Source organism: Podarcis cretensis (genome assembly GCF_951804945.1).
Source record: "Podarcis cretensis genome assembly, chromosome: 13".
NCBI lineage: Eukaryota > Metazoa > Chordata > Lepidosauria > Squamata > Lacertidae > Podarcis > Podarcis cretensis.
The window spans coordinates 53,021,395-53,049,181 of NC_137182.1; the positions used below are offsets into that span (position 1 = coordinate 53,021,395).

The 27,787-nt window shown below is 52.3% G+C and overlaps 2 protein-coding genes across 8 annotated transcripts in view; one reads left to right on the forward strand and one right to left on the reverse strand.

The window, feature by feature from the left end:
• Positions 1-6,839: 6,839 nt before the first annotated feature.
• On the reverse strand, positions 6,840-18,316 carry SLC35G6 (solute carrier family 35 member G6). Of its 7 annotated transcripts, none has more exons than XM_079952028.1 (2): positions 17,148-18,316; positions 6,840-8,607 (listed from the first exon to the last, which is right to left on the reverse strand). In XM_079952028.1, the coding sequence occupies exons 1-2, from the start codon at positions 17,198-17,200 to the stop codon at positions 7,500-7,502; spliced, it is 1,161 nt and encodes a 386-aa protein (XP_079808154.1). In that variant the 5' UTR covers positions 17,201-18,316; the 3' UTR covers positions 6,840-7,499. The 7 variants fall into 7 exon arrangements, with proteins under 7 accessions (XP_079808154.1, XP_079808155.1, XP_079808153.1 ...); XM_079952029.1 differs by lacking the exon at positions 17,148-18,316 and adding an exon at positions 16,629-16,759; XM_079952027.1 differs by lacking the exon at positions 17,148-18,316 and adding an exon at positions 13,119-13,419.
• Positions 15,251-27,787, forward strand: part of ZBTB4 (zinc finger and BTB domain containing 4) — a 30,520-nt gene continuing 17,983 nt past the window's right edge. Inside the window, exon 1 of the mRNA XM_079951740.1 lies at positions 15,251-15,387. The gene's annotated coding sequence lies outside the window, so the exon portion shown is untranslated. The remainder of the gene's footprint in view (positions 15,388-27,787) is intronic.

A 27,787-nucleotide genomic window follows, 5' to 3' on the forward strand; every position in this document is an offset into this window, starting at 1 on the left:
CCCATGTGGCTGTGAAGCTCATGCCATGTGATCTTGGGGCCAGTTGCTGCCCCCTCAGCCTAGCCCACCTCACACGGTTGTCGTGAGGCTACAACCAGGAGGGGAGACCTGTGTGCACCACTCAGTAAAGGCAAGATGTAGTAGTAGTAGTAATAATAATAATAATAAAAATTTTATTTATACCCCGCCCTCCCCAGCCAAGACCGGGCTCAGGGCGGCTAACACCAGGTATAAAAGCACTTGATTAAAATACAACTTTTAAAAAAAGATTAAAATACAACATTAAAATGCAGCCTCATTTCAATAGAAACTCAAAACTTTTTTGGGGATGAAAACGTCAAATCTTCACCAAGGCCAACTATTCAGACTGGTCCAACGTGGGCCAGGAAAAAGCCAGGGAAGTCCCCAAATAGGAGTTCCATCACAGAAGGAAAAAGGAAAGAGAGGGAGGGGATCAAGTGGATTCCAAGCCAAAGGCCAGGTGGAACAACACTGTCTTATAGGCCTTGTGGAAAGAAATCAGATCTCGCAGGGCCCTGGTCTCATGAGGCAGAGTGTTCCACCGGGCCGGAGCCAGTGTTGAAAAGGCCCTGCCTCTGGTTGAGGCTAATTTGACTTCCTTAGGGCCCGGGACCTCTAGGGTGTTGCTATTTATGGACCTTAAGGTCCTCTGCGGGGCATTCCGGGAGAGGCGGTCCCATAGGCACGAGGGTCCTACCTAAACGTAGCAAACGAGCTGCGCATGTTGCCAATCGCCTTGCAATGCACCGAGTGCCCTTGAGAGAGAATAAAACCAGGCCTGTACATCCCATTCTCCGCCCCCTTGCTCAGAATCCGGATGCTTTTGCAGGACACCGGCAGGAAAATGCCAGCCAGCTCGGCGAGGCAGGCAGGGGTGTGTGTGTGTCCTGCCTTGCAAGCTTCCAGGCCTCTGCCTGGCTTGGTCACTGGGAGGAGGGGAGCCTCTTCCCTTCCTGGGAAGTCCTGCTGCAGCCAGCGAGCCGCCAGAGGGCAGAATGGCGGAGAGGCCTGAACAGAAGGCAGGGGATCCATTTGCACGCAGCTTCTGCTGTGCAAAAGCAGAGCTGCCTCGGCTCTCTCTCTGCTAAAAGTCAGCCTTAACATTTGCAGAGTGAAGCCAAGGGGCCGAGCCTCCCTTAAAGGATCTTCCATCGATCTCGTTGCATGGCACAGGTGACGGTTTGCCTTGTCCGGCGCTGTCCGATGGGTTGGGGCTGCTGCAAAACCTTCCCTATTCTCTGGAGCCAGCCAGTCGTTCCTTTCTCACTCGTCAGCCGCGTCGGCAGACGTTTGTTTTCTCCGCCTTCCCGCATCCTTACAGTTTCCTGTTTTTCAGGTTGTCAGAAAAAGCACACAGGCATCTGGCAAAACAGCGCAAATATCACCCCCCCCCAAAAAAAAACCACCCCACACCTCCCCAAGTCACACTTGCATGGTCCCACATGAATCGGGATGCGAGCTTGTTTCGCATCGCCCGTTCCCCCCTCGCTGGCAGAACAGGACAGTGGCAGAGAAGGGAGGGTGCGAGGATACCCAAGGCTTTGCCAACCTGGTGCCCTCGGGCTGCTTCAGGTTCCCACCGCAGCCCTGGCAGGGAGCAGGCCTTTGGAGCTGCTGTTGAAAACATCCTAAGGGCACCTGAGCTGAAGACAGATCTGCAGTATCTAGGGTGGCAGAGCAGGGGAGTCGATTGCGAATGACTCCCTCCGACGGGATGCCTGGCCAAATTCAGAATGCTGCGAAGTGTGGAATTGGGAGGGACCCCCAAATGCAATCCATCCAAACCCCCTTCAGTGCAGGAACGGGAGCTACAGAATCCCTGACAGAGGGCCACCCATGCTTGAAAACCTCCAACAAAGTAGAGTCCACCTCCAAACCGCTCTTGCTGCCCAAAAGTCCTTCCAAATGTTGGAATCTCCCTTTCTTGTACGGTGGAACCTTGGTACTCGAACGACTTGGCTCCCGAACGCTGCAAACCCAGAACTGTTCCAGTTTTCAAACGTTTTGCGGAAGCCGAACTTCCAACACGGCTTACGCTTGAGTGTACCTTGAATGGGGTTACTGTGCCCCTGAAGGACCAGTTCTGCAGCCTAGGAGTTATTCTGTACTTGCAGCTGTCCATGGAGGTGCAGGTCAGTTCTGTGTCCAGGGCAGCTGTCTGCCAGCTCCATCTGGTGTGCAGGATGAGACCCTCCCTGCCCGCTGTCTGTCTGGCCAGAGTGGTGCATGCTCTAGTTATCTCCCGCTTGGACTACTGCAATGGACTCTACGTGGGGCTACCTTTGAGGGTGACCCGGAAACTGCAATTAATCCAGAATGCGGCAGCTAGACTGGTGACTGGGAGTGGCCGCCGAGACCACATAACACCAGTCTTGAAGGACCTACACTGGCTCCCAGGACATTTCCAGGCACAATTCAAAGTGTTAGTGCTGACCTTGAAAGCCCTAAACGGCCTTAAAGGCCCAGTAGACCTGAAGGAGCGTCTCCACCCCCATCGTTCTGCCTGGATACGGAGGTCCAGCTCCGAGGGCCTTCTGGCGGTTCCCTCCCTGCGAGAAGACCAGTCACAGGGAACCAGGCAGAGGGCCTTCTCGGTAGTGGCACCTGCCCTGTGGAACATCCTCCCACCAGATGTCAAAGAGAAAAACAACTACCAGACTTTTAGAAGACATCTGAAGGCAGCTCTGTTTAGGGAAGCTCTTAATGTTTAATAGATTATTGTATTTTAATATTCTGTTGGAAGCCACCCAGAGTGGCTGGGGAAGCCCAGCTAGATGGACGGGGTAGAAGTAATAAATTAGTATTATTATTATTGAGTGCAGGAAGCTCCTGCAGCCAATCAGAAGCCGCACCTTGGTTTTCGAACGGTTTCGGAAGTCGAACAGACTCCCGGAACGGATTTAAGGTCGTGAACCAAGGTACCACTGTAATCTGAATCCGTTGGTTTGGGTCCTACCTTACAAAGGAAGCTTCTGGCGTTTCCTTGGTCAGCACTGGGATGAGAAATTTGTGGCCTGGGTGCTGCAGAGTCCATTTAGTGATGTAGCCTCTGCCAGAGTTCCAGATTGATTTATAGACCGTTGGGCTAGGTGGACCCAGACCTGGCCAAGCCAGGCCCAAACTGTGTTCTTAAGCAAGAGTGCAGACTTTGCATCAGATGTACCTCACCCCAGACTTCCTCAGCTTACTAATAAAGTAAAGGTAAAGGGACCCCTGACCCTTAGCTCCAGTCGCGGCCGACTCTGGGGTTGCTGTGCTCATCTCGCTTTATTGGCCGAGGGAGCCGGCGTACAGCTTCCGGGTCATGTGGCCAGCAGGACTAAGCCGCTTCTGGCAAACCAGAGCAGCGCACGGAAACGCCGTTTACCTTCCCACCGGAGAGGTACCTATTGATCTACTTGCACTTTGAGGTGCTTTCAAACTGCTAGGTTGGCAGGAGCAGGGACTGAGCAACGGGAGCTCACCCCGTTGCGGGGATTCGAACCGCTGACCTTCTGATCGGCAAGTCCTAGGCTCTATGGGTTTAACCCACAGCGCCACCCGCGTCTTACTCCTACTTGCATGGCAACTCCCAGCAGCCACAATAACGTGTACGATGCTTTCAGCCAGATTAGGCCAAGGGGACCCCGCTCTGGTCCTGCACTGTGTTCTCTCAGTGGCCAGATGCCCGCCAAATGCCCACGAGCAAGACTGGAGCATGAAACAATTGGCACGCCCATGTGTGGTGCCTAGAAAATGGTGTTATTCAGGGGCACACGGCCTTCGAAGCCACCTAAATGGGTGCCCGTCGCTACCATCTTGTGGCAGGGAGTTCCGCAGTTTAACGCTGTGCGATGATGTCCCTCCTTTCGCCTGTCTTGTATTTTCCGCCATACAAATTCATGGGGTTCTTATATCACGAGAGGACTATTTGTTTTCTCCACACAGCTCAGTAGTGGCGCCCACCCTGTGGAACACCCTCCCTTCAGATGTGAAGGAAATAAGCAGCTATCCTCTTTAAAAGACATCTGAAGGCAGCCCTGTTCAGGGAAGTTTTTAATATTTAATGCTGTCTTCTTTTTTAACACTTGATTGGGAGCCGCCCAAAGTGGCTGGGGAAACTCAGCCAGATGGGAGGGGTATAAATAATAAATTGTTGTTGTTGTTGTTGCTGCTAATTTGACTGTCCTTTTCTGAACCTTTTCGCCAAATGGGAAGGCACAGTTTGGCATAATCGGCTGGGAATTGCAGACGCTGCCTTTCTGCTGATAAGTAACCCACCTCTGGAAAATGCCAAGTTCTTTTGCCGCAACATTTTCCTTGTGGCAAGGAGTTCCATAGTGCACAGTGCAGGCATTTTCTCTGCAGGACAGCCTTCCCGTTTCAAGAAGGATTTGCTGATCCGGGACTGTTAAGTAGAGAAGACCATTTTCTTTTCTTTTCTCCCCTTTCAGTGGCCACATGCCTCTCAAAAGTATTTCCACCTGTTTCCTGCAATTTCCTCTTCCATTCCCCTTTCCTTGCACTGGCCCAGTGCTTTGAGCATCGCTTTTGAGAACTTAGCCCAGAAAAGGGGGCGGAGCATCCAGCTCGTTTTACTCAAAACAGACTCGTTGAAATTGATGGATGTGACTTAAGTTATGCCCATCATTTTCAATGGGATTACTCTGAGTAAAACTTAGTTGCGCCCACCCACTGTTACCTCCACCTTTTAAAGTTGGTTCCAGTGTCATTTCTGCCCCACCATTCAGCTCATTTGGGTGGTATAGCCACACAGAATAGGTACCCCAGGGTGTCAGATAGAGGGGAGCCATTGTAGGAGCACCCAGGAAAAACAGCGCCTTCCTTTAATCCACCCCACCCTGTTTCCTTCCGTTGCAATATTTGGGTACTCCTCAATTTCCTCTCCCCGTGGCTACATTAACTACGAACATTCAGTTTGGCCAGGCGCTGCAAAGCGTGGGGGGTTTTCGCTGCAAAACGTTGCAACGCGATTGCCAAACTTTGGCACCGGTTTGAAGTGACTCGGACCCCGTCAGATTTTGGGGTGTTAACTACAAACCCCGCTTTTACATATCGATTGCTCAGTTTGCGGGGCACACTGCAAAACGCGGGGTTGCCGCTGCAAAACGACTGCAAAACCTGGGTAAAATTTGGGGGGTCCCAAATTTTGGGGTTCGTCGTTAATAAGCCTCCTCCCTGCCTCGCCTAAAAAGACCTCAAAATAATAGGTGGGAAAGAAACTTCTGGAAGCGTCCCACGAACCAGAAGGAATATGCAAATTCGCGTATGATGTGCAAATGTCCCGAAATTCTATAAGCAACACCCTAGTGGTCCCGGGCCCTAAGAAAGTTAGATTAGCTTCAACCAGAGGCAGGGCCTTTTCAACACTGGCTCTGGCCTGGTGGAACGCTCTGCCTCATGAGACCAGGGCCCTGCGGGATCTGATTTCTTTCCGCAGGGCCTGTAAGACAGAGTTGTTCCACCTGGCCTTTGGCTTGGAGCCAATTTGATTCCGCCCCCCTTTCTTTTTCCTTTTTCCTTTCTCCTCCTGTGATGAGGCTGCATTTTAATATTTTAATGTTTCAATATTTTAATTGTTGTATTTTAATCTTGTTTTTAAGTTGTATTCATTCAACTTATTTTTATTATTGCTTGTTAGCCGCCCTGAGCCCGGTCTTGGCTGGGGAGGGTGGGGTATAAATAAATTTTTTTATGAAAATTATTACGCGGGGCTGCCTTTGAAGCTGTCCCAGAAACTCCAGCGGGTGCAGAATGCCGCGGCGAGGCTCCTCATGGGGTCTCTGCCATGGGAGCATATTCACCCAGTGCTTTTCCAGCCACACTGGCTCCCAGTGGAGTACAGGGTCAGATTTAAGGTGCTGGTTTTGACCTTTAAGCCCTTCATGGCCTAGGACCTTCGTACCTATGGGACCGCCTTGCCTGCTATGTCCCACAGAGGACCTTAAGGTCCATAAATAGCAACACCCTAGAGGCCCTGGGCCCTAAGGAAGTCAGATTAGCCTCAACCAGAGGCAGGGCCTTTTCAACACTGGCCCCGACATGGTGGAACGCTCTGTCTCATGAGACCAGGGCCCTGCGGGATCTGATTTCTTTCCGCAGGGCCTGTAAGACAGAGTTGTTCCGCCAGGCCTTTGGCTTGGAATCAATTTGACTCCCTCCCCCTCTTCCTTTCTTCTCCTGTGATGAGGCTGCATTTTAATGTTGTATTTTAATCTTGTTTTTAAGTTGTATTTCAGCCAACTTGTTTTTTTTATTGGTTGTTAGCCGCCCTGAGCCTGGTCTTGGCTGTGGAGGGCAGGGTATAAATAAAAATTATTATTATTATTAATATTAATGAATGAGTGGGCACAAGATATAGGACACAACATATACATGGAAGACTGGGGAAAATTATTGGAAGTGAATTTAAAACGTACTGGCTGTATACTGTTAAAAGAGAATTCTATGAAAACGATGTAGAGATGGTATGTTACACCTGTAAAAATGGCAAAAAAGTGTTGGAAGTGTAAAGAAAAAGAAGGCACGTTTTTCCATATGTGGTGGAATTGCAAAATAATTAAAAGTTATAGGAAAATGATTTGTAATGAAATGAAAATAATGTTTAAGATAACTTTTGTTAAACGGCCAGAAGCTTTTTTTACTAGGCATTTCAGGTTAAGAATTGCCAAAAGAGCAGAAAAAGCTCTTTATGTAATCAACAACAGCGGCTAGGATATTGCCATCCCAAAGATGGAAAAGTGAAGAAAGGTCTACGAAAGAAGAATGGCAAGAAAAACCAATGGAATACCCTGAAATGGCAAAGCTAACTAAAAAGCTTTGAGACAAGGACAACAGACTTTAAGAAAGACTGGGAACCCTTTGCGACACACCTACAGAAACAATCTAAAGAAATGGACTCAGTAGCAAGTTTCGACTAAACACAATTAACAGAATAAATACGGAAAATATGATGATGATGATGCTAAAACGATAAGAGAACAATTATTATTGTAAAAACCTTATAAGCAAGTTATAAGCAAGCAGGAGAAGTTAATACGTAAAAAACCCCCACAAAGTTTAGGGAAGTCGTGGCGGGGAGGGGGAAACATGGGAAATGTGTCCCCCCCCCCCTTTGGATGTGATTGATATTGTGACGATAAAAAATCGTAAAACTCAATAAAAAAATCAAACAAAAAACACAGGCTTAGGCATTTCCCTGAACCCGCTTTCTGAGAAGCAGGCGGACCCAATAGCTGTCCCAGCCAAGTCCGCTGGCCTTTCCTTAGAAAAGATAATTGGGTTTTGGGGCCGTTTTCCACCCAGATGTCCAAAAAGCGTCGGGCGGCTACCTCGTCCAAAGCCTCACCGCCATCTTGTCCGTTGGGGGTGAGCGGGCGGTTTTAAAGCTGTGACGCCCTCTCTGGTGGGTCCTTTGGAAGGTCCCTGGTTCCGGTCTGTCCTCCTGGAGTCTGCTCGAGCCTCGTGCCCCGCCGTGGCTATGTGCTGTCCTTCAGTTGGACGCTGGCGTCCTCGTCCTCTTCAGCCGTGTCACAGCTGATGTTCTGGGCCGTGATGATGACTATGCTTCCGAGAATGACCCCCGCCCCCATGATGTCAAAGGGCGTGACGGCTTCGCGCAGGACGTAGTACTGGACCGCCAGCGTCACCACCACCTCGGAGTGCAGCACGGCGCACACCAGGGCCGGGTGCGCCTTGGTGACGGCGTAGCTGGCACACAGGAAGGAGACCAACGCCAGAAAGCTGATGGCCGCCACGCAAGTCCAGGTCAGGGGGTCCAGGGGCATGACGGGCTGCTGGAGGAGGAACATGGCTGGCGAGCACACCAGGCTTCCCACCACGCCGAAGAGGAAGGCCACCGTCACCAGCTTGGCCGGGAAGTCCAGGGCCCGGAAGATGACCAGCCCGAGCGCCAGTGCCATCCCTCCGAGGCAGGCCAGGGCATAGCCGAAGGTGTCGTATAGCTGCGTGCTCTTGTCGAGGTCCAGGAGGTCGGGAACCACCATGATGAGCAGGCCCAGGGTGCTGCCCACCAGCCCGAACCAGTCGTAGCCCGTCAAGCTGCCGTTCTCGATGCACAGCGCCAGCAGGACGGAGCAGATGGTCGACGAGCCCTTGCGGACGGTGGCTGCGTTCCCGCTGGGCACCACCATGAAGGAGCTGTAGGCGCAGCCGATTGAGATGACGTTGATGGAGGCGTGCAGGACCGTCCGCTGGCGGGCCTCCCGCGGCCCGAAGCAAGGAGTCTTCTGGCAACGCAGGTAGCACGCAAAGAGGAGGTGCAGGATGCAACGGAAGAGCAGGATCTCCAGCGAAGGGATGCCGGAGGCCTCGTTGGCCATTCGGGTGAACGGCGCCACGAAGCCGGCCGGGACGCCGCCCCCCAGCAGTGCCACCAGAAGGCCCTTCATGCTTTCCGACAGGCGGTAGCGGTTCCAAAGCGGGCGTCGTGGCGGGGGCGGCGGGGAGCAGGGCGGGGGAGAGAACCGCAGCAGGTCGGCCACGGTCCAGGCCGCTCGGTCGGGGGGCCCCAGGCGAGATGCCATGGGCAGGAGTGCCAAGGGATTGCTGGGAGCCAGCAGGTACCTGCAGGAGAGGGCGGGGAAAACAAAGGGAGGTTGCAAGTGAGTTAAGGCATCTGTCTGAGGGACATACCTCTAACGCACTGTTTCCCAACCTTGGGCCTCCAGCTGTTTTTGAACTACAATTCCCATCATCCCTGACCACTGGTCTTGCTAGCTAGGGATGATGGGAGTTGTAGTCCAAAAACAGCTGGAGGCCCAAGGTTGGGAAACACTGCTCTAACGCCGTCTTTTATCCACCTGCCTGGTTTCTAAACAAGCCCGCCTCGGGGGAGTGTTGTGAAGCCGGAAATAAGTTGCAAGTAAGGAAGGGACGCAGTTGGCGCTGTGGGTTAAACCGCAGAGCCTAGGGCTTGCGGATCAGAAGGTCGGTGGTTGGAATCTCTGCGACGGGGTGAGCTCCCGTTGCTCGGTCCCTGCTCCTGCCAACCTGGCAGTTCGAAAGCACGTCAAAGTGCAAGTAGATAAATAGGTACCGCTCTGGCGGGAAGGTAAACGGCGTTTCCGAGAGCTGCTCTGGTTCGCCAGAAGCAGCTTAGTCATGCTGGCCACATGACCCGGAAGCTGTACGCTGGCTCCCTCGGCCAATAAAGCGAGATGAGCGCCGCAACCCCAGAGTCGGTCACGACTGGACCTAATGGTCAGGGGGTCCCTTTACCTTTAAGGAGAGACTGGGGCAGTTTTAAGTGATAACTTACTCCCCAAGCATCAATTTAGGGTTTTAAGCCAGATTCCCTAACTTGTAGTCTGACTATCCAAACCTGCCTGCTTGTCTACTCAGATAGGCAGTGAGTCTCAGAAATGGAGTCTTAGTTAACCAAGCAGTGGCGTAGCTATGGGGATGGTTGCCCTGCGTGCAAAGATCTTAAGGGCACAAAATTTCCAAAGGAAAAAAGAGAAAATAGTAATAATACCTAAAAAATAGCATGCCCTCCCCCTCACACAGAAAATCTCCCAATGTTTGTGCGGGCAGAATGAGGAGTGGATTTGGGCAAGAGTCGGATGCGAGGGCGTCCTCTGCATGGGCTTTGGATAGATACCCGCTCCCAAACAATCCCTCATTCTGTTCTCCGTTGTGCCCAATGCTCACAGGTGCTGCGGTTGCCACTTGTGTAGGTCGCGGAGCTATTGCCCCTTGGTTGCAGCCTATTGGCAGGCAGTGCTGAGGATCCTTGCCTTGCCCCGGGCCCAGGCAACCCACGCTATGCCACTGGAACCGAATGTGAAATTTAAAAAAATTATGTAGTAGTAAGGAGAGTTGGGTGAGCTCCCGTTGCTCGGTCCCTGCTCCTGCCAACCTAGCAGTTCGAAAGCACGTCAAAGTGCAAGTAGATAAATAGGTACCGCTCCGGCGGGAAGATAAACGGTGTTTCCGTGCGCTGCTCTGGTTCGCCAGAAGCGGCTTAGTCCTGCTGGCCACATGACCCAGAAGCTGTACGCCGGCTCCCTCGGCCAGTAAAGCGAGATGAGCGCCGCAACCCCAGAGTCGGCCACGACTGGACCTAATGGTCAGGGGTCCCTTTACCTTTAAGGAGAGTTGAGAGGACCGTTTTCAAATGTTAAGAGCATAAGAACGGCCTTCTGGGTCAAGCCGATGACCCATTCAGTCCCACATCCTGTTCCCACAGTGGCTATGCTGTGGGAAACCCGCAATCAGGATTCGAACGCAGGAGTGTTCTGCCCCCCTGCGTTTTCCAGAGGCTGGCATTCAGAAGCACGGCTGCCTTCAGTTGTGGAGACAGAGCACAGGCACTGTAGCTAGTAGCTCTCCAAAATAGCCTTGCTCCTCCAGGAACTTGCCCATTCCTCTTCTGATGGGTGGCCATCAAAGCTCCTGTGGCAGGGAGTTCTACAGTTTAAGTGCACCCTACCAGGGATTTGGGGATAGGTGGTAGATTCTGCAGCCAGTTCCCCAATGCTTGCCTGGGCTAGGACTGGACCATTGGACCAGCTTTCTCATTTGCTTTCCATCCATGACCCCGCCCATTGTCTATCTGCCCTCTTCCTAAAGGTAAAGGGACCCCTGACCATTAGGTCCAGTTGTGACCAACTCTGGGGTTGCGGCGCTCATCTCGCTTTATTGGCCGAGGGAGCCGGCGTACAGCTTCCGGGTCATGTGGCCAGCATGACTAAGCCGCTTCTGGCGAACCAGAGCAGCGCACGGAAACACCGTTTACCTTCCCGCCGGAGTGGTACCTATTTATCTACTAGCACTATGACGTGCTTTCGTACTGCTAGGTGGGCAGGAGCAGGGACCAAGCAACGGGAGCTCACCCCATCGCAGGGATTCGAACCGCCGACCTTCTGATCGGCAAGCCCTAGGCTCTGTGGTTTAACCCACAGCACCACCCACGTCCTGCCCTCTTCCCAGTTTCCCCTTATAAGCTGTTTTTGTTCTTAATACAGTTTGCTTTATTCATTCCATTTACATAGCACCTTATCTCAAAGTGGGGTGCATCGTTCTCATCCCCACTTTATCACAACAGCAATTTCAGATTCATAGAATTGTAGAGTTTGAAGGGACCCCACAAGTCATTTAGCCAAACCCCGGGCCACATTGTGACGTACGTTAGACTGAGAGACGGGAGGCAGGCCCCGCGGTCACCCACTGAGCTTCACAGCTAAGAGGGGTTCGAACCATAGCTGTCAACTTACAGATTTGAAAATAAGGGACCAGCAGCCTCGAAAATAAGGGATCAGCAGCCAAAATAAGAGATTTTCCAGGCACAGGTATGTTCAACTTCTGAGCCCCTCTGAGGCAAAGGCAGAAAGCCCAGCCAGCAGCCAAACGAAGCCTCATCAATAAGGGACAGCAGCGGGACATGGCGCTAGGGTAAGGGACTGTCCCGCCAAATAAGGGACACTTGACAGCTATGGTTCGAACCCTGGTCTCCCAAGCCACAGTCCGACACTCTAACCATTTCGCCACACACCCAGGCGATTCTCTTTGAAGTCTACCTTTCCTTTCTGGAGCTCAACCACCTGCCTAATATTCCTGGGTGGGAGCAGTGAGCCAAGGGCCTCCCGTGATCTTGCACGGGGCAGGGAATTTCTCACGTAGAAAGCTGCCCAAATTGGACCACAATGGTCCATCCAGCTCAGTGTTGTCCCTGATTTCAGACGGGTTTCGCCCCCAGCCCTACCTTGACGTGCCGTCCTAGTCTGAACCCGGGGACTTCTAAATTCAAGGCAGGTAAACCAAAGAATCGGAACTCTTCCTCCATGTTTCCTGGAGTCAGGAGTGGGGGTGTGTGACTATAACCCACCCCCTTTCTCTCCCACACCGATCTGATCCTACTTCCCTTCCTGCGGTGTCTGTCGTCAGGGCGCCTGGGTTCTATGCCTGGGTTCTAGAAGGGTGGGAATCCAGTGCCACAAAGTGGGGTGGGGTGGGGGGAGAGAGTCACCATTTCTGAAGTCCTCTTTCCCCCCGGGACTCGGGGAGCAGGGGATGGAGAAGAAGAAAGGGCAGGGCTTATAGAAGGAGCCCTCCCCAACTTTCCCAGCCCCCACCTACCTTCACAGCCACCGTACAAACACAACGCTGCCTCAATTGCCTAGCCTGGCTCCCTTGCCTGGCAGAAATTGTGATGTCATCCTGCCTGCATGCGCCACTATGACATCACGCCCTTAGGGCCTCTTCCCCCAGGCTGGATGGCACTTGCTAGACACCTGCAAGGAATGAACAGGTCTACCCCAAAGGAAGTTATATGGGATGATGGATGAGGGAATGGTTTTTCCCCTCCCCTCCAGGGCTCTGCAACCCAATGCCCTCCAGGTGTTTTTGGAATATAAGGCTGTGCTTGCCGGAGGTGTGGGCCAAAACATCTGCAGAGCGCTAGGCTGGGGGAAACTGTTGGAGAGGCTCTCTAGCAAGAAACCACCTGAGATCGGAGCAGTTAACAGCCCTGAGTTAATTCGCTCCAATTTGAAATTAATATCTGTTAGAAGGATGTTGGAACAATATTATATGATTTTAGCAGGAAGGATATAAAGGATTTGGGAATAACTGACTGTTAATTGGTGAAAGGAGGAAAAGTAAAGCTACATTATATTAAGACAATTTACAGGACAAAAATTTTAAAAGAGGGAAAGGATTTGCTGAAATAGATAATAGACCTAGAATACAAAAAAGGGAGGTGTGAGGAGGTCAAGGAAATAAGCTAATGAAAGAATGATAATGAGGAGATCTGATGCATTTTCTTTTTTGCGTTTTTGTTTTTGTTTAATGGGTTTTATTTCTCTGGTTTCCCCCCCCCTCTTTTTTATATTGTGGTGTGTTGTTTTGTTTTTGTTTAATGTGGTATGTTTATTTTTTCTTTCCGTAATTGTTGAAACTTTAATAAATATTATTTAAATAATAATAATAATAATAATTCGCTCCAATTTGTAGGCCTCTGGAATCTGTGCTACTAAGGCCTGGAATATTCAAATGAGGACTAGAGTGCCTTAAAACATGCAGAGCGCCTTTTCAATTGTTAATTTAAATTGTCAATTAATCAATTGTTTTTATACCTGCTGTTAGCCGCCCTGAGCCTGGTCTTGGCTGGGGAGTTGTTGTTGTTGTTATTGTTTAGTTGTTTAGTCGTGTCCGACTCTTCCACTGCTTCCCGCAGTTTCGTCAAACTCATGCTGGTAGCCTTGAGAACACTGTCCAACCATCTCGTCCTCCGTCATCCCGTTCTCCTTGTGCCCTCCATCTTTCCCAACATCGGGGTCTTTTCCAGGGAGTCTTCTCTTCTCATGAGGTGGCCAAAGTCTTGGAGCCTCAGCTTCAGGATCTGTCCTTCCAGTGAGCACTCAGGGCTGATTTCCTTCAGAATGGAGAGGTTGGATCTTCTTGCAGTCCATGGGACTCTCAAGAGTCTCAGGAATTCAGAAGCATCCATTCTTCGGCGATCAGCCTTCTTTATGGTCCAGCTCTCACTTCCATACACCACTACTGGGGAGGGTGGGGTATAAATAAATATTATTATTATTATTATTATTATTATTATGCTCCCCTCTGTTTTTGGCATCTTTCTGTCTCCAGAAAACAATGGAGTGTGCCTTCAGGGGTGAGGCCAAACCGCTGCGTTAGCAGAACTGAAGTGAGCTCTTGGGCACAAACCTGGGCAGTCTGTGTGTGGAGGTCCTAGGTTACCCAGACGACAAGACCCCCCCGGATGTGGTCCAAAGCAGAGCAAGATGTTTGACACCAGCTTGGCTGCAGCGGTTGCCGGAAGGCGGCGTACAAGGCCTCATCCAACCATGTTAGGGACTCCGCTCCAGGTCTGTGTAGGGCTTAGTTCTTTTCCCGAAGATCTCCGCAAGGCAGAGCATGTTGAGGATCAGAGTTTTCCTTCCGAGGTGGGCTCCCTTCCCAAGAGGGCGACCCCCACCTTCCCCTCACTTCCCTCTACACCACATGCAGAAACTGCCTTTCTGACCCACGCCTGGTTTCGCCCGCTCAATCACATCTCATGTACAGCTGGGATAGGAATAAAACAAGGATAAGAATACATCCATGCTTGAGGGTAGGTCATTGTGGTATAGTTGGTTAGGGTGTAGGATCAGGACCTGGGAGACCCGGGTTCAAATCACTTGTGGGTCATGACATCAGTGTCTCTCAGTCTGTCCAACCTACGGTTGCTGTGGGGTTATTAAATGAGGACGGGAGAAACTTCTCCAACAACTTGAGCTTCTTGGATGAAAAAATGTGGGATATATAAATGCAATTAATAATAATAATAATAATAATAATAATAATAATAATAATAATAGACTTTGACCTCTGAATTTCCCTTGTTAGACATTTGCATTGTGAGGCTGCAGTTTTATACCTGGGGAGAAGCCCCATTGAAGGTTGTGCAGCTGGCTGAGTTTTCCTTGGGGCAGACCCATTGCCCCTATTAATTGCCCATCTGAGTAGAACTGGCCTTGGATTCTCTAGGGCTGCCCTAGAGAAGGGGTTGCACCTTCCAGAAATCCGACTTACTTCCGAGAAAGCCCAATTTTACACTCACCCCCGTTTCTTTTCCTTTTTATCCGCATACCCCAGACGAGAGTTTGTGTCGTCCTGACGCGTGAAGGCGGAAAGGAACTCTGTACATGCTCAGCGGCACCTCCCAGAAAGCCCTATTTGCTTCCGAGTAAGCCCCAATTCACAGTATATTTGCCCCCTCTCCCTCTTCTTGTGTTGGCATCCCCGGGAGAGGCACTCTGCACATGATCGGTGACCCCTTCCAGAAACCCTACCTACTTCCGAGCAAGCCCGGTTTCACAGCATCTCCCGCCCCGCTCTGCCCTTTATTCCGCTGCTATCCCCGGAGTGCGTTGCGCTTCCAGGCGCTCTGCACATGATCAGAGGCGCCTCCCTTTGCAGGGACCAACGCGGAGAAAACCTGCGTTACGCGTGCTTGGAAAGCGCGTATCTTCTCTTCTCCCGCACCGCAACCTCCCCAGCCCCGGGATGTAGGCAAGCGCTCCCGACGTGCGCTCTCGCTGGCTGGCTTCTCCTGGGGGGCGTCCCGGGGGCCGGAGGGCTGGCCCGCACCGAGGGCGAAGTTGCGTGCGGCTGCCGTGGCGGCGCCGCTCCGAATCGGCTGAGCCTCTGCGATGATGTCAGAGGGGGAGGCAGCGGCGGCGGCGGCGGGTTGAGCGGAGCGCCGGAGCCAGAGGAGAGCGCGGAGCGGCGGCGGCGGCGTCCCGTGCCAAGCAGGCTGCGAGCATGAATGGCGGGGCGAGAAGACTCCATCTTGGGCTGCCTCGCCGCGCCGCTGCAGCAGCAGCAGACGACACGCAGGTAGGGGGCTCGCCGACCCGACGAGGGGAGCCTCCCACCCGAGGCGCCCTGGTCCCGTGCGCTCCCCTCGGGGCGCGCAAAACCAGGGCGAGGCTTGGAGAGGGCCCCAACCGAGCGCCCTTTTCCAAGGCGGCCTAGTCCCCGGGATCGCCAACCGGGGTGGGGTTGGGATCGGTAGGGGATCGTCCCGGGGCCCCGCGGTGTTTGGGGGAGGGGGGGTCCAAACGGGGCGCGCGGCGACGCCACTTTTCTCCGCGCAACCAAGATCGCCGCCGGGGCGCGCCGCCCTCCAGCCAGCTGCGTAATTGGGCATCCGGATCTCCGGAGCTGGGAAGGGGAGGGAGGGGGTCCGCGCCAGTCCCGGGAAAGAACCGAGGGAACCCCCCCCCCAAAAAAAAAAAAAACACACACACCCAGCCACCCAAGAAAGGGAAAGTTTTTCCCTCCTGCCAGGGCGGGGGTTCCAGAACTCTCCAGGCGCTCGGAAAGAGATCGGCCCGGGGATTTAGGAAGGGGGGGTGCGGAGAGCCTGCTTGGCTGGGTGTTATTTTTGGGGGGAGGGGAGGGGCGCAGCGAATCTGCGCATTTAGCATCCTCGCCACGGATTGCATGTTTCGACCTCTCTCTTTTGGAGGGGGCGGGGAGAGTGGACGGGGGACCTTGAAGGGACCCCCTCCCCAAACACCTATTCCGGAAATGACCCCTGGGCGATCCGGGATATTTTTAGGACCCCTGGGTCGAAAAGTCGGGCCTGTGGTGGTGGTGGTGGTGGTGGATCTGGCTTCTTTAATTTTAATTCTGGAAGCAACCCTGATATATATATATATAGAGAGAGAGAGAGAATATGAGGATTCCGCGGCTTTTCTGCAGCCATCCTATACACTGGATCTGGGATCCTAGCGCGCGGAGCTGCGCGCTTGTGCAGGCGAGCCGCGGCGGCTTTGGGCGATTCTCTTTGGGTCCTGGGATCGCGCGAGGCTCACGCACTCCTGTGCTTCTCATGGGTTAACAGAGAGGCGATGGATCTCAGCGGGGGATCCTTTTTTGGAAGTGTTCGGGGCGACCTGGATATTTGGGGTTAGAAAAGGGATCTCCGCTTGCATGTTTTCCATGGCAGCAGAAATACAAAAATATTGGGAAAGGGCGAGTTTTGAAGAGGATCTGTGTTTGGGGATGGGCAGCACCCCCCACCCTAATATGAAGGGCAGCGGGGAAGGGGGGGGAGAGGCTGTGAGGGTGACCTCATTAGGAGAAGGGATCCTGTTCAGCTTTCATCTCTTCGCCTGCTCTTCTTCTCCTTGGTTCCCTCTTCCGCAAGCGAACGCTGAGGGTTAACGTGGCCGAAGCTCTGGTTGTTTTCCTGACCTAGTGGCGCTCATCCCATGCCCAAAACAGCGCAGGCTTGGCGCACCTCAGGAGTTTGCCTCTCGCTGATCGCCCACAGTGGGCCGTGGCCCCTGCTTTTGAGGCACTGAGCACCCTGCCTCACGTACATGCCCATGTGCCGTTTCTCAAACCTGCCCGTCTGGTGCCTCCCGGATGTTTTGGAAGACGGCTCCCACCAGCCCCATCGCTGCCCTCCAACACCCGGAGGGCACCAGGTTGGCAGAGCTTGCCTTAGATCTCTGCGATCCCTGCACTGCAGGAGGTTGGGCTCGAAGACCCTCAGGGGGGTCCCTTCCGAGCCTACCACTCGATGGAAAAAACCATTGCCCGTTAATGGCACGGACTCCTTCCTTCGTAATCTCCTGTTTATTTACCTCCAAAAGACATCTCGCGTGTCTTGGATGTGCGTGTCGCTATCCACTGCCATCCCTCACGACAACCTCGCCACACGCCTGTCAGAGCCTTGTGCGCACCAACAGACCCTTTCTGTTTCCTGTTACCCCCTCTCGCTTCGCCTGCCTTCCTTGTATGTCCCTCAGACCTGTTTTCCCTATATCCCTTTCTCCCTATATCAAATTTCTCTCGGTGTCTTAAATCTATCCCACTCCTGTGATGGACACATAAATACTTGCCAAATCCTAAACAGAAACCTCCGAGCCACACAGGACATTTTTCTAGGCCTGAAGCAGAAAATCCACACTGGGTGTCACGCCAAACCTAGCTAACATCGTCATCCTACAGTCACGTTACTGATTTATATTCCATCTTTCCTCCAAGGTGGCGTACGCCGTCCCCTCCTTTTTGTCCTCACAATAACCCTGTGAGGTAGGCTAGCCCGAGAGCCGGGAACTGTCCCAAGGTCACCCAGCCTTGCGACTGAGTAGGGAATTGAACCCTGCCGTCTCTAACCACTATACCGCACTGCCTTGTGTGAGGGCTCTGCTGTTTGCAATCAGCTTAGGGCAAGGCTGCCGGCCTGCCGTTCGTTCCTCCTCAGCCGAAAACACAGGACCGTCACACTTCCGTATGCTGTCCTGCCCTCCTCAGCCGGGGTTGGGGAAAATACTTCACATTTTTGGTGGCCGATCTCAGCTTTCAGCGGGAAGTAAAGTGGGAAGGAAAATCAGGGTCACATCCAGATTCCTTTTAGCGGCGCCGTTATGAAACCCTGAGGCTGGGGATTTCCCCCTTCTCAAACTGGCTTTAATAACCCCATTTCCCTTAGGCTATCGTTGCAACCTCATTTCCACACACACACACGAACACATCTTGCACACAAGCTTACACACAAACACACAAAATTCTCAGATCTTCTCTCTGCCACCGAACACACCCTCTCGACACGCCCCCCTGCCCTCATTCTCACACGTTTATTTCTCTTGTTTATTCCTTTTTTCCACCCCGCCTTTCCTTCCAAAAGAGACGCGGGTGGCGCTGTGGGTTAAACCACAGAGCCTAGGACTTGCCGATCAGAAGGTCGGCGGTTCGAATCCCCGCGACAGGGTGAGCTCCCGTTGCTCGGTCCCTGCTCCTGCCAACCTACCAGTTTGAAAGCATGTCAAAGTGCAAGTAGATAAATAGGTACCGCTCCGGCGGGAAGGTAAACGGCATTTCCGTGCACTGCTCTGGTTCGCCAGAAGCGGCTTAGTCATGCTGGCCACATGACCCGGAAGCTGTACGCCGGCTCCCTCGGCCAGTAAAGCGAGATGAGCGCCACAACCCCAGAGTCGGCCATGACTGGACCTAATGGTCAGGGGTACCTTTTTCCTTCCAAGTAGCTCAAGCACATGGTCCTTCACCTCCCCAGTTTATTCTCACAACACCCCTGCAAGGTAGGGTAGGCTGAGAGAGGCAGCGGTTGGCCCAAGGTCGCTTCGTGGCTGTGGGTGGTGGTGGTAGTGGGGGAAAGGTATTTGAACCCAGGCCTCTTAGCCCGACACTCTATAACCCAGCCTTCCTCAACCTTGGCCCTCCAGATATTTTTGGCCTACAACTCTCATGATCCCTAGGCAGCAGGACCAGTGGTCAGGGATGATGGGAACTGTAGTCCCAAAACATTTGGAGGGCCAAGGCTGAGGAAGCCTGCTCTAACCACTGCACCGCACTGTTTGTAAGCATCGTCCTCACCCGCATTCCCCTCTCCTGCCGCAATCCCTTAACGCTCTTCTCTGCCCCTGTTCGATGCCCCTGCCTGCACCCCTCACTTAACGCTTACCCCTCTCACGACCTGGCCGCCTCTTTTGCACCCGGGACTCCGCGCAGGTGCAGAGCGAGGGGCCGTCAAACGCACGGGCGCATGAGGTGACACGTATGAGGATGCGTGTTCCCTCTTGATCCCGTAAGATCAGCCCTGCGCGCATGGGAGAACGTGGCTGTGAGCGGATGTCCGAACGGAGCGCATAGCCGAAAGGCTTGTTTTGTTTTGTGGGTGTGCAGAGCTCTCTAGTGCGCACATGGAACGACGGGGTGCATTTCTCTCCGCCATGCACAGTGTGAATCTGGGTGTCCCAAATGCCGTTGTGAGAAATGCCTGGGGGGGTCTTGAGATACCGTGTGGCGTTCTCCGTGATCTGAGCGTGTCGGGCGGTGAGGAAACAACACGAAAATGGCACCGTCCCTCGAGGCAGTGCCCAGCTTCTGTGTTTGTCTGTGAGCTTTTGAAGGGTCTGCGATGCAACGGGGGAAGATTGCGTGCAAATCTACACCCCCCCCATCTTAAAAAAAGCACTTTGGGTTAGCTTCTTATCGGCAAAGGGTAGAAAACAGCTGCTTGCTTTCCTTCGGTCAAAGGAACCCGTTTTTAAGACGCATGTTGTTGAGAATTTTTTTCTGGGGGAAGCGTGTGGCCCCTGCAGCCCTGCTCCTGGCCCGAGTGCGGCCCACTCCCCAAAGGACTGCAGGGCTGGCGCAGGCCAAGCGGCGAGGAAAGGTTTGCCAAAGCCAGGCAGCTCGGCCGTGAAGCTGGCTGGGTGACCTTGGGCCTGTCCCTTGCGCTCAGGCCAGCCTGCCTCTCAGGGTCGTGGCGACGATGTCACGGCGAAGAGCTGTCCGTGCCAGCTTGAGCTCTTTGAAGGAAAGGTGGGATCTAGAGGCAATGGATCGTAGATTTCCAGAGTTGGAAGGGACCCCCCGAGGGTCATCTAGACCAACCCGCTGCAGTGCAGGACAGTTTGGCCCAATGTGGGTCTTGAACCCACGATCTTGAGATTAAGTGTCTTGTGCTGAACCGACTGAGCTATCCCAGGACAGAAAATAAACAAACATGATGCAGCCCCTTTTCAGCCCGTCGGGTTCAATGCGTTTTCGAGCTTTTAACATTAAAAAAAGCGTTTAAAACAGGAAAAAGTATGCTTTAAAAATAAAGAACCGTGCTAGAATTCTCACAAAAATGTTGCTGAACCAGATGGATGCGCATGTGAGGTAAGTCACTTTTCTCGCTCTTCCCTGCCCACCCCCATTTTGCAGGTGGGAGGACTGAGGACTCAGAGAGAAGGGTTGGCCTAACGCCCCCTCTAAGTTCACGGAAGAGGTGAGATTTGAACCCAGAACCTGCTGATCGTAGCTCAGTCGGTCACTTAGCCGCTACACCGGGGAAAGGATAATAATAATAATAATAATAATAATAATAATAATAATAATAATAATAATTTATTATTTATTATTTATACCCTGCCCATCTGGCTGAGTTTCCCCAGCCACTCTGGGCGGCTTCCAATCAAGTGTTAAAAACAATACAGCATTCAATACTAAAAACTTCCCTAAACAGGGCTGCCTTCAGATGTCTTTTAAAGAGAAGATAGCTGCTTATTTCCTTCACATCTGAAGGGAGGGCGTTCCACAGGGCGGGCGCCACCACCGAGAAGGCCCTCTGTCTGGTTCCCTGTAACCTCACTTCTTGCAGTGAGGGAACCTCCAGAAGGCCCTCGGCGCTGGATCTCAGTGTCTGGGCTGAACGATGGGGGTGGAGACGCTCCTTCAGGTATACAGGACCGAGGCCATTTACGGCTTTAAAGGTCAGCGCCAACACTTTGAATTGTGCTCGGAAACGTCCTGGGAGCCCATGTAGGTCTTTCAAGACCGGTGTTATGTGGTCTTGGCGGCCACTCCCAGTCACCAGTCCAGCTGCCGCATTCTGGATTAATTGCAGTTTCGGGTCACCTTCAAAGGTAGCCCCACATAGAGCGCATTGCAGTAGTCCAAGCGAGAGATAACCTGAGCATGCGCTACTCTGGCGAGACACTCTGCGGGCAGGGAGGGTCTCATCCTGCGTACCAGATGGAGCTGGCAGACAGCTGCCCTGGACACAGAAATAACCTGCGCCTCCATGGACAGCTGCGAGTCCAGAATGACTCCCAGGCTGCGCACTTGGTCCTTCAGGGGCACAGTTACCCCATTCAGGACCAGGGAGTCCTCCACACCTGCCCGCCCCGTCCCCCAAGAACAATACTTCTGTCTTGTCAGGATTCAACCTTTAACACTTTAACACTTGATTGGAAGCCGCCCAGAGTGGCTGGGGAAGCTCAGCCAGATGGGCGGGATATAAAGGATGGGTGCCAAGCAAGCTGGCCTGGCGAGGGGCGTGGCCTGGAGAAAGGAGGTGTGGCCTCGGAGCGTTTCGTGGGCCACATAGGAGGAATTGGAGGGCCGCATTGCTCTCTCATTTCCACATACTATCCGTTTTAACGCCAGTATTTTGGAGCAAAACAAGGCCTAAGCTCAGAATAGGAAACCAGGGAATGTTACCAGTGTGTGTGTGTGTGTGAATATTTTGTAGGGGGAATTGACCGGGTGCCACAAGATTTGCCCGTGGTTTCCATTTTACACGGAGGGGCCCTTGTGTGGCCACCTGGCAGCCATCTTGTCCCGCTGCCAGCCCTGGCGGAGGGCATTTCCAGGGGACACTGGGGCCGGGCTGGGCTATGTTTTCCCTGGAGGGCTTCCAGCCTCCTTCTGATCTCCATTGTTAGGCTGGCTTCTTGTTGTTTTTCTCCTCGGCCGTCGGTTTCATGCTGCCTCGCTGCTGCGTGATGCTGGCCGGGCTCCCCCTTCCTTGCTTGTTTGCTTGCTAGCTAGCAGAAACACGCTCTGCCTCTCTCTCCGAAAAGGTCATTCTTCCAGGCACAGCATCCCAGCCGGGGTGTGTGTGTGTCTTCCAGGCCTTCGCTCAAAACCAAAACCTTGCATGACGGGCTCCTAGGACAGGAGTCAGCAACCTTTTTCAGCCGGGGGCCGGTCCACCGCCCCTCGGACCTTGTGGGGGGCCAGACTATATTTTTTGGGGGAGGAAATGAACACATTCCTATGCCCCACAAATAACCCAGAGATGCATTTTTAATAAAAGGACACATTCTACTCGTGTAAAAACACCAGGCAGGCCCCACAAATAACCCAGAGATGCATTTTAAATAAAAGGACACATTCTACTCGTGTAAAATCACCAGGCAGGCCCCACAAATAACCCAGAGATGCATTTTAAATAAAAGCACACATTCTACTCATTTAAAAACATCTGGCAGGCCCCACAAATAACCCAGAGATGCGTTTTAAATAAAAGCACACATTCTAGCCTGGAGAAGAGGAGGTTAAGGGGTGATATGATAGCCATGTTCAAATATATGAAAGGATGTCACATAGAGGAGGGAGAAAGGTTGTTTTCTGCTGCTCCAGAGAAGCGGACACGGAGCAATAGCTCCAAACTACAAGAAAGAAGATTCCACCTAAACATTAGGAAGAACTTCCTGACAGTAAGAGCTGTTTGACAGTGGAATTTGCTGCCAAGGAGTGTGGTGGAGTCTCCTTCTTTGGAGGTCTTTAAGCAGAGGCTTGACAACCATATGTCAGGAGTGCTCTGATGGTGTTTCCTGCTTGGCAGGGGGTTGGACTCGATGGCCCTTGTGGTCTCTTCCAATTCTATGATTCTATGATTCTACTCATTTAAAAACATCAGGCAGGCCCCACAAATAACCCAGAGATGCATTTTAAATAAAAGCACACATTCTACTCATGTAAAAACATCAGGCAGGCCCCACAAATAACCCAGAGATGCATTTTAAATAAAAGGACACATTCTACTCATGTAAAAACACCAGGCAGGTCCAGCTTTGCAGGATTATGAATCATCTAGCCCAGGGGTCAGCAACCTTTTTCAGCAGGGGGCCGGTCCACCGTCCCTCAGTCCTTGTGGGGGGCCGGACTATATTTTGGGGGGGAAATATGAACAAATTCCTATGCCCCACAAATAACCCAGCGATGCATTTTTAATAAAAGGACACATTCTACTCATGTCGAAACACGCTGATTCCCCGACCGTCTGTGGGCCGGATTGAGAAGGCGATTGGGCCAGATCCGCGGGCCTTAGGTTGCCTTAGGTTGCCTAGCCATGGCAACCTAAAGATGGGGGTTAAGAGGATTTGATGCAGATAAGGCATTCCTGAACCGTCCTCCGTGGTCCTGAATCTACGTGCTTCTGAATTTGAGCACCTCTTCCCAGAGTCGCTGCAGGGTTGGAATTAGGGGTCCAGCGGGGTCATCCAGTCCAGCCCCCCTGAAATGCAAGATCGTTCCCCCCTCGGGGATATGCCGCTCTTCCACACGCACACCCTGGTTACTCTTAAAAAATTATTTTAAAGGCTTTGGGTTTCACACACACACACACCCTTCCTATCATCCGTGTTGTTGTTTTTCGAGTAGAGAGCTGGGAGGTTTTGGGGTTCAGAATGGCGAATCTGCTTGCAGGCTTTCCCGTAGGACGGAGGTTTTGGGGAGACGGTGGCCCATCCCTGACTATGGACCACGTTTTCGGAGACAGTGTCCCACAACCTGTGTTAGTACAGTGGACGCTCTGGTTGTGAACGTGATCCATGTGGAATGCACATGCGCAACCCACAGCGTTCGCAACCCACATCTGTGCACGCTTGGGTTGCGATTCAGTGCTTCTTCGCATGCGCAAAGCGCGATTTAGTGCTTCTGCGCATGCGCGGCAGCTGAAACCCAGAAGTAAGCTGTTCTGGTACTTCCGGGTTTTGGCGGTCTGCAACCCGAAAAAAACGCAATCTGAAGCGGCTGTACTCTGAGGTATGACTGTAATCAGCCGGGCGTGTTCTGTGACTGGCGTGGGTCCAATTGTGGCCCCATGGAGATTTCTGGGCGCCAGGTTTGCGACGGACATCCCTCTCTGGCTGGCCCCTCCGGCTTTCTTAAGCAGGTGAGCAGAAGAGCTCCTTTACTGCTCCCCGCCAGCTCAATTAATCCACTCAACGACAATGAAAGGTAGGCAAAGAGGCTGTGACGGAGTCCCAGGTCCCCCATGGGGGCCTCATGACTGAGTGGGGATTTGAACCCTCACCTCCCAGTCCGACACACTAACCCTGGTTTCCTCAACCTTGGCCCTCCAGATGTTTTGAGACTACAATTCCTATCATCCCTGACCACTGGTCCTGCTAGCTAGGGATCATGGGAGTTGTAGGCCAAAAACATCTGGAGGGCCGAGGTTGAGGAAGCTTGCAGTCTAACCCATGGGAAGCCAAACTAAGACCCAGGGGCCGGATCCAGCCCAATCGCCTTCTCAGTCCGGCCAGCGGACAGTCTGGGAATCAGCATGTTTTTACATGAGTAGAATGTGTGCTTTTATTTAAAGCGCATGTCTGGGTTATTTGTGAGGCCTGCCTGGTGTTTTTACATGAGTAGAACCTCTGCTTTTATTTAAAGTGCATTTCTGGGTTATTTGTGGGGCATAGGAATTTGCTCTTTTCTCCCCCCCCCAAAAAAAATATAGTCTGGTCCCCCATAAATTCTGAGGGACAGTGGACCAGCCCCTGCTGAAAAAGTTTGCGGACCCCTGCTTTAACCCCTATACCCCACTGCCTTCCTGGAGTCGTCCTGCTACGGGGGCAGCTCTATAAATTAAGTAGGTAAATGAATATGGGGAAAACAAAATGCCACTTAGAAAAGATCTGGAATATTTTCCTTGACGCTTGCATTGCTTTATTCCAGATGGTTTTGTTTGATGTTTAATGTGCTGCAAACTGCTTTGAGGTCGTTTCGTTAAACTATAGAATATAGTATAGAAATGAAATGAAAAACAACAACAACATTGCTTTGGAGCTTCTGTTTGTGTGTTTACCTTTAAATATTGTCGTGCTGCTTTAGTGGCTCTCAAAGAACAAGAGGAGAAAGACGACGGGTTGTCCTACTCTGAGTAACCCCATATCAATTACTAAACCCAAGTTAGCATTGTCCTTTAATTTCAGCAGGCGTATTCTAAGTAGCATTGGCTGCCACCCAAAAATACAGAACGAAACAAGTCGTTTTTTACTTTAAAAACATCCTCTGTTTACAAAACAACATGCTTTGTTACTTGTAGGTATAGTTGTTAATTGTGCGTATTCAGTTGTTCAAAGGGCAATTCAGTGCGTTTTTGAGTTGTGTACATTGGCCAGGTGTGTGTGTGTGTAATCTGGTCTGGTGGTGTGGGTGGCGCTGTGGGTTAGACCACAGAGCCTAGGGCTTGCCGATCAGAAGGTCGGCGGTTCGAATCCCTGTGACGGGTTGAGCTCCCGTTGCTTGGTCCCTGCTCCTGCCAACCTAGCAGTTCGAAAACACGTCAGAGTACAAGTAGATAAATAGGTACCACTCCGGCGGGAAGGTAAACGGCGTTTCCGTGCGCTGCTCTGGTTCGCCAGAAGCGGCTTAGTCATGCTGGCCACATGACTCGGAAGCTGTACGCCGGCTCCCTCGGCCAATAAAGCGAGATGAGCGCCGCAACCCCAGAGTCGGCCATGACTGGACCTAATGGTCAGGGGTCCCTTTACCTTTACCTTTAACCTGGTCTGGAGGGACTGGGAGGCAATGATTTTGCTTGAGGGGTGTGTGGTCCTTGCTATTTCAAGGCCCATGCCCTCCCCACCAGCCTCTGGCTGCACGAGGCAGCAGGTTGTATCGCAGTCCCAGAACATTTCTGGGTCAATCTCCTTCCCTTTGTTCCCACGCCCAATGATGGAATGCATGTTTCTGCATGCTTATGTGCTGTGCTCGCGCATTGCCGCTGAGTGAAGATTTTGGGTCCTGCAAGTACCTTGAGACATTCCAGTACGCGACAGCATCATCTGCGGGCGCTTGGAAGGCTTTTTGTGGCAGAGAGATCTTGCAATCCCTGGGGTTCTTTCATTTTTTAGCACATTCTTTGCACTGGGTTCGCTGTGGGGATTGCCTGTGGAAATGTGCAAACAGGCCTATTGCTGCGGTTTTTATTTTTAACACTGCGTGCATCCGTAGTGTGTTTTCTTAGGCAGTTTTTCTTTAGTCTCTGTAAAAAACCGGGGGCCGTGGTGGCGTGTTGCGTTGGAGGAGACGAAGGAACTGGCATGATGTCATGGCCGACTTGGCCAATCGCAGCTCAGAATCGCTTCCGTGCCTTTGCTCTCTGACGTACCCATTGGCTACGGTTGTCATGAGTCTGCACTTACATTTGCTTTATTTTCCCACAAATAAGCAGTTGTGTCAATATCCTTAGGAGCCTTTCATTCCTTTTTCCAGGACCTGGGTTCGAGATCTTACAGCTATGCAGCAGGACCTCTCCTGCCCCCTCTCAGAGCTGCTGGCTGTTGCCCAGGAGGACTGCAAGCCTCTGTCAGGGTCCTAAGCGACTTCCTTTGCCGAGGAAAAAGAGCCAAAGTGTTTGGTGTTTCTATGACGACGCCTGGTGTTGTTTTTCGGTTAATGATTTCCGAGCGCTCGGCTACTTCCTTTGGCTTTGGAAGCGATTTTCTTGTCTTTGCTTGAAAGGGAAAAATAATCCGTCAGAGTTATTTATTAGCTCCAGAACAGCAAGGGCTGGACTCTGCCTGACGCACAGGCGGCTGTCCCTCAACACCCCCCTTCCACCTTAACTACAGCTGACTTGCACCCCTTGCGATTTCCCCTCTGATGCATGCAGATGTATACTTGTTTTTTCACACACACACACCGATTTGACTCGTCGCTTCGCCAGAATTGTACCCGACTGCACCACATAGCATGTGCCCTAACACTTTTTCTGAACCCTTGCCCTCTGCGCTGCAATGAACTCAGATCTAAGACCTCTCCCATCAGACTGTGGCTGTAAGATGCGCAGAAAACCCCCCGACGGCCTTCTTTTCGTGTGGCTCCGATGGTGCACATTGTTGTTGTTGTTGAGTCGTTTAGTTGTGTCCGCTTCTTCGTGACTCCCTGGACCAGAGCACGCCAGGCCCTCCTGTCTTCCACTGCCTCCCGCAGTTTGGTCAAACTCATGTTAGCTTTGAGAACACTGTCCCACTTCCGTCGTCCCCTTCTCCTTGTGCCCTCCATCTTTCCCAACATCAGGGTCTTTTCCAGGGAGTCTTCTCTTCTCATGAGGTGGCCAAAGTCTTGGAGCCTCAGCTTCAGGATCTGTCCTTCCAGTGAGCACTCAGGGCTGATTTCCTTCAGAATGGAGAGGTTTGATCTTCCGGCAGTCCATGGGACTCTCAAGAGTCTCCTCCAGCACCAGAATTCAAAAGCATCCATTCTTCGGCAATCAGCCTTCTTTATGGTCCAGCTCTCACTTCCATACGTCACTACTGGGAAAACCACAGCGCCGTTATATTCCAGATTTCCTGCAAAATCGATGCAGGATGCAACCCTGTCACCCTCCTCTTTTCCTCCAGCCCCCAGAAGTGCACCCTCCGAGATATCTGCCTGCACCCAACACACTCCATCCCGGCCGTCGTCATCTCGTTCTCCCGACCACATTGCCCGTTCTGGAATCGCATCATGCCCACTGCGCACCAGGCGTAGAAACCCCACTTCCTCCGCCGCTGCTGAGGGCTCCCCGCGCAGACCGAATCCAGTTGGTGACGCCTCTCTGCCTGACCCACATACCGAAACAGCGTCGGGCTTGCTCCTGATGGACATACAACACCCGCCGTTTTGCAGAGGAATGTGCGCCCACGCAGCCCCCCCTTTTGCATCTGACACCCAAGACACCCGAAGCCCGTTTTGACTCAACGGTGTCGGT

Bases quoted from the DNA above. Each gene is read 5' to 3' on its own strand.
- SLC35G6 (XM_079952027.1), bottom strand. From the start codon at position 13,234: ATGAGTTTGACGAAACTGCGGGAAGCAGTGGAAGAGTCGGACACGACT. The intron at 8,608-13,118 runs GTATAAAAACAA...CCTCTCCTGCAG, and splicing joins CTCAGGGCGGCTAACAGCAG to GTACCTGCTGGCTCCCAGCA.